Raw genomic sequence first — 6,447 nt, forward strand, 5'->3', positions numbered from 1 at the left:
AACTGATGATCAAGCCAAGTTTAGTGCCCATATCTCAAATCGATGAAGAAACTCATAAAGCCAAACTAAACTAAAGGGCGACATGGATCGATCGGAGTACTCTGCTCAACAACAAACTCGAGTCGATACCGGTAGTAACCTGCAGCGCGGATGAACACGACATAACAGAACCAAGGGTCTGCTGCTAAACTAGTACTAGTACTTACTTGCCTAAAGTTGATCGATCTACCTACGTCGTACGTTCATGTAGTCGCGGTTGCGGACTTGGGAGATGACGAAGGAGGGCGTGATTCGCCTGCGGAGCTTGGTGTTTGCAGGAAGGAACCTGCAGTGCAGGCCTCATGGAAAGATTAGAGCCTGCAGAGCTTGAGCTTGGGCGAGGGCGTTCTGCACCATCACCTCTAGGGCCGCCAAGTCGTTCGTCAGGTCCCGCAGGACCTGCAGCGCCGCGTCGATCCTGGTGATGGTCCGCTGCAGCGTCCGCTCCGCCTCCAGGATGTACTCCACGGGCCGCCCTAGCGCCGACTGGTCCCGGCAGAGGCGGTGGGCATCGTGAGCCTCAATGCTCGCCCGGACTGCCTCGTACACCCTCCGCACCGCCCCCCGCCCCCTGATGCCGACCGTCTCGTGGTCGATGGTCCAGACGAACCCTGGGACGATGCCGAGACGATTGGCGCAGTCGCGGAAGGAGGAGCCGGCGCGGACGTGATCACCGTGAGCGCTGTCGAAGAGGGACCCCAGATCGCGCCGGGCGTCCTGGAGCAGTCCGCCGGTCGGTGGCGGCGAGTCGAAGTGGCTGGCGACGATGTCCGCGGCGGCGGCGATGGCGCCCGTGAGCGGCCCGGGCCCGTTGAACACGGCGTCGACGAGCATCCCGGCTTGCCGGAGCGTCGCAGAGGAGTGGGGCGCGAGATTCAACAGGTTGTCGTAGAGGATCTCGACCGCGTCGGCGGACTCCTGGAGCAGCGCGGCGGCCTCCTGGAGCGGCGCGCGGGCCATCTCGATCTGGGAGATGCCCTCTCCCACCCCGGTGGCCACGGTCTGCCTGAGGTACGCCGCGTTCGCCAGCGCCCCCGCTACCGCCTCCCACGGCTCCATCTGATGTAGCAGCATCTGCATCGGCAGAGCCATCTCTCGAGTCTCGACTCTCTCTCTCTCTCTCCCCCTTCCTCTCAGCGTGTGTTGTGCTGTCTGTCTAAGATGTCCCGCGGGTGAGAACGTCGGGGAGGGGCCGCCGGCCGTTTATAAAGAGCAAACGGGACGGTGAAATGTCCTGCGCAGCCGAAGGCACCAGAAATTTACGGCTTTTGTCCGTTCCACTGACAAGTCGGTCCCGTGCTTCCACGTTTTGTATTTGACCGTGGTGTAGCCGCGTAATTATACTCTTTGTCGAGACGCGCCATGGCGGGGGTAAATAATACGTTACGTCGTGGGGCCCAATGCGCGCTGCTGTCCCTACTTGTCAGACTGCCTCAACGGAATGGATTGCGGCGCAAGAAGTCTTTTGTTTTTCGGATCGAGGTTGAAGCATGGAACGAAGCGGCGACTCTTCTTTTTTGTTTGAGCGACGAAGCGGTGACTCTTGCCTGCTGGCCAACGGATGTGGACGGGAAGACCAATTGGGCCACTCGACCGGTCCAAAATATCAAGTCTATTGAGCCTAATGGGGCTGCCTCTTGCGAAATCTGCGACTACAGGCTTCTCTGAAAAAAAACTACGAGCCGCCAAACAGAACGATATCAATCTGTGAAACCCTAGCTGTCGGAGAAAAAAAACCAACGTTGCCATTTTCGTCGCTTCCTCTCGCCTCCGATTGTCTATTGGGCATCAGGAGATGATGGGAAGCACAGATCAACATCGGTCTATCGTCTTAACATGTTAGTGTTCAGTTCAGAATCATGTCCATACTTGCTGTTGAGTTGTTGTTCTTCAATTCTTCCGAATAGATTTCTAAATTGCAGGGTTATAAACACATGCGCACAGTGAGGGAGCTGGCCGTCCGGCCGGAGCTGTCTATCTGAATTGTTGTTCTTCAATGGGGTCGCACCAGCTGGAGCTCGTGGCGGCGGCGCGGCCGTAAAAGGGAGCAGGCCGGCCGGCGGGAGCCCTCCGATAGCGAGCAAGGTGAGGTGGGGTGACCCCCGGGGGAGCCCTCCGACGGCGTGCGGGCGCGGACTCAGAGGAGGGGAGGGAGGAAGGAGACAACGTCTGCGAGCTTGGAGGAGAGGACGTAGGAATTAGGAAGGAGACGAACATATTTTAAAAAATGGGTCATGTTGACGAAGTTTAGAATTATGTGGGGTATACTTTTTAGAATAAACATTGTATAAGGGCTGCAACAAGTATTTCTGGCTGGAAGAGCTTCAAGTATGTCCACAGAATGTACTTAGAACCTGGTCTGTACTGTAAATCATCTGGCAGGAAGAGCTTCACGGAGACAAAAAGATACAGAGAAGAAGACAACATATACATGCAAGAATACATCACTACTTCCTAATCAGAGCGAATGCACAATTTAGTTCACGGACTCCGAAAACACACACATAAAGCTCTAAACTAGTATTAATGTAACACTTAGGTTCAAAAACAGTTCGGCGGTATTAATTTCGGCCATGTGGAGCCATGTCAGCATGAACTAGGACCGCAGGTTGCTGTTTGGGTTTCTCAGGGTTTTTTCGCAATAAATATTAGAAAATTGACACAATACCACTAAGAGAAACCTAAGACTCAAAAATACCACTCAAAAAACCAAGCATTCCAAAATACCACTAAAACTCAATTTTTCACTCCAGAATACCACTAAGCATAACAGCCCCTAACAGACCCTAACAGCCAGAAACGTGGACACATATACCCTTATACCTCTTCAAATAGACAACATTTCAAAGCAGCATTTCAGCTGCAATTAACAACATCATTTCAGCAGCAAAAAACAGCAACGAACAGCAGCAAACAAAACCATTTCAGCAGCAAGTAACAGCAGCAAACAACATCATTTCACAGCAGCATTTCAACTGCAATTAACAGCAGCAAACAACAGTAAACACAGCAGCAAACAACAGCATTTTAGTAGTAACAGTGCAGCGGCAGGGGCGAGCGGCGCGCAGTCGGGGTAGCCGAGGGCGCGGCCCGCGGCAGTGTGGCGCGGGAGCGTGCGCGGCATTATGGAAGGAGCCGGCACCCAAGCTGTGTGGTGGATGGGGAGGGTGCATCCGCCATGGATGGAGGATGGGGAAGAGACGAGGTCGGGCTTGTCGGGCTTCGGGTCTCCTTCAGTTAGCACAGAGCGGAGCGCGATTCAAGTATAACATAAAAACCGATCCGGTTTGGACGATTTGACTAACGGAGAAACGTTGAAATCTAACGGTGGTGGTACTCTGGAACCAAAAAAGTGAACATTGATGGCATTTTGGAATGCTTGACTTTTTGAGTGGTATTTTGGAGACTTAGGTTTCTCTTAGTGATAATTTGTCAATTTTCTCAAAAATTTAACATAATTCTCCATTTCTCCGTGGGTTGTTGTTACTGCGGGTTGCCATTAAATTTTTACGAAAACTCTCCCAAGAAACTCCAACAGCAACTCACAGTCCTAACTTAAGCCGACATAGCTGCTTTATGGTCAGAATTAACCGCGCCGAATTGTTTTTGGACCTAAGTGCCACACTAATACCAGTTTATGACTTTATATTGTGCGTTTTCTGAGTTCGTGGATTAAATAGTGCATTCTAGTGGTGTATTTCGCTCTACAGGCAATATGTATAATCAAATTGAATCAATCACATGAATTACATCAAGGAGTCTTTAATAATTGGCATCAAGAATTACATACATCATCTTGAACTAACCAGCCTCCCTCCCAATGCATACGGACAGACAAGGAGCTCTGTTTCCTTCGCCAAAGCACACTAAACCAAACGAGGCTACTCAATGTAGGCGACGACGACGGTGATGTCATCCATCTTGCCGCCAACGGAGCCCACCACACCTTGTTCCCTGCAGGCGGCGCTGAAGGGCGAGTCCTCGGTCCTGCTCCTCGCCTTGCTGTAAGCGTGGCTCGCCATGAAGTCGGCCATGGTGCGCGCGGGGAAGCGCAGCGCGGCGCCCAGCTGCACGATCCGCTCCATCCCGGAGTCGAACAGGTTGTCGAACAGCCCGTCCGAGCCGGCGACCACCACGTCGCCAGCCGCCACGGGGACCTGCCCGACCGCCGCGTCCCTGACCCTGTTGCCGCCGGTGCCGTGGGCGGAGAGCTGGTACGGGCAGTTGAAGTAGGACTGCTGCGGCCGCGAGCGGTGCAAGATCCGGCCGCCGCGGAACACCGCGAAGCCGCTGTCGCCGACGTAGGCAAATCTGAGGACCGCGCCGGAGAGGGAGAGGATGACGGCCGTGGAGGCTGCTAGGGTTGGCGTGCGCGAGAGGGAATCGACCGTGTGGTGGTAGGCTCGGTCCAGGAGCGTGTAGGGGCAGACGGGTTGGGGTGAGGAGGAGGAGGAGGAGGCGAGGAGGGCGTGGGCGTGGGCCATGAGGCCGCGCGAGAAGGCGGCGGCGTCCGCGCATAGCCCGCGGCAGCCCCCGACGCCGTCCGCGACGCCGATCACGCCGGACGCGGCGTGGATGAAGTGCGCGTCTTCGTCGTGGTCGGGCATGTAGCAGGACGCGGGTACCATCCTCAGGGGGGCCTCGTCGCAGTCCATGGGGTCCTCCTGCTCATGCGTGCTCGTCTCCATGGGTAGCGGCGTGCCAAGTCTTCGCGCTCGCGGCGTCGCCTTGTAGCTAGCTACTTCTCGCGGGCACGCAGGCCGGATCGATCGAGTTCTCTGCGCGCTCCAGTCGAGTTCTGGGCTCTTTTAGGGGCGAGATTCTAGGTCTCGCGCGACCTTTTTTACATTACTGATCCGATTTCCGAGGGATTGAGTCGCCGATTTGATTTCCATCTCGAGTTTGCTCCGGAATCGGACACGCTTGCCAGGGGCAGTTGGTTATTTTTGAATCCGATGTATATGGAGCGACCGGTCGATTTCTTCTTGCTGCTCCGAACCATCTCTGCAAGAATCCCCGTTCCCAAAGAGAGAAAAAGACAGAACCCGACCCGTGTAACCCTAGCCGCCGCCGGGCCCTAGCCCTCCTTCATCGTCTCCCCCGCATTGCCACCGCCGGAGGAAGTGCAGGCGAATTGGTGGTGGGGCGGATTCCCTTCCCTAGCGGCTCTCCCTCTCGAGTCCGTGGCGCGCGGGGGCTTCAAGGCGTGAGGCGGCGCCGGTGCTCTGGCGGGGCGGCGCGCGGCGGCGTTCTGCGAGCGGGGCTTCACGGGGCTGCTGGCGTGGCGGCGCTCGGGCCGGCATGGGCACGCGGAGGTGCTGCGCTGCGTGATTAGCGGGTCACGGCCCGTGGTCGGCGCCGCCAGTTCTGTGGCCTGCATGCGTGGCCGGATCCGGTGGTGGTGGCGACAGATCCGGGGATGGTGATGCTGGATCCGGTGGGATCCGAGGAGGTGGCGCGCGGCCACCATCCGCGAGGCTGCGGGCCCGTTTTTTCGGCTGGTGGGCCACGGCCATGCTAGCTCCGGGCTTGGTAGCGGTGCCCTGGCCAGTGCCCCGTGGAGGTTTTGGCGCGTGGTGTTCGGCGAGTTTCGGCGACACTCCTATCGGTACGGTGGCCCCTAACTAGGACCTCTGTCTGCTCCTGTCCGCGGTGGGTGTGGCGGCTGCGGGTGAAAGTTCTGCATCGACGTTGTTGGTGCCTGTGACGACGACGTACTTGGACGTCGTTTTCCTTCTTGAAGGTGTCAGTGTGCAGTTCCGTCACATCCCACCCTCCGCAAACGAGGTGCCTTCGAGCGAAAGCTCTAACTCGATGTCCGGGTTGGGTAACGGCGATGTCCTCGGACGCCGTGTCCTCCTTGGAGGCGTTGTCTTTGGAGCCCTCGTTTGGCAGCGCAGGTTGCTCACTGCGGTGGGCCTGACATGAGTCCTGGATAGGGAGGGCTAATTCGTGCTACGCGGGCTTGCCGATGCGCGAGCCATTCCTGTCGAGACTGCCTCTTCTGGTTTCGGTCGTCAAAGAAGCCTTTCTGCCTACCTCCTTCTGGCGCAAGGAGCTGCTCCTTGTTCGGCGTCATTGGAACGGAAGTGGTTTCGTCTTAGCAGTAGCGGCTCATTTATTCGGCTCCATCATGTGTGTGCTTTTTTTGTCAGGGTTTTCCGCACGGCTTTCCTTCAATAAGCCGTGCATTGTGTCGATTTCCAGACCTGGTTTTCCTTATAAACATGGCCAGCTCTTTCTTCTACTCGATTCACGGGAATCGACCGTTTGGGTGTTAAAAAAATCCCCAATCTCCCACTATCTCTCCTTTGATTTTCGTCGCCACCAGCCCAGCTCTAGTCTCTGGCATCATCCAATCCGGATGGGTCCAGCGCGGTAGGAAGGAGAAATTGGGAGGGGGAGGAG

General features: G+C 56.3%; 1 protein-coding gene across 1 annotated transcript; it reads right to left on the reverse strand.

Moving 5' to 3' along the window:
- Positions 1–3,920: 3,920 nt before the first annotated feature.
- On the reverse strand, positions 3,921–4,727 carry LOC100833597 (putative protein phosphatase 2C 24). Its single transcript, XM_003572585.1, has one exon. It carries the CDS (start codon positions 4,725–4,727, stop codon positions 3,921–3,923), a length of 807 nt encoding a protein of 268 aa, XP_003572633.1.
- Positions 4,728–6,447: the final 1,720 nt, after the last annotated feature.

Source organism: Brachypodium distachyon, chromosome 3 (genome assembly GCF_000005505.3).
Source record: "Brachypodium distachyon strain Bd21 chromosome 3, Brachypodium_distachyon_v3.0, whole genome shotgun sequence".
Classification (NCBI taxonomy): Eukaryota; Viridiplantae; Streptophyta; class Magnoliopsida; order Poales; family Poaceae; genus Brachypodium; species Brachypodium distachyon.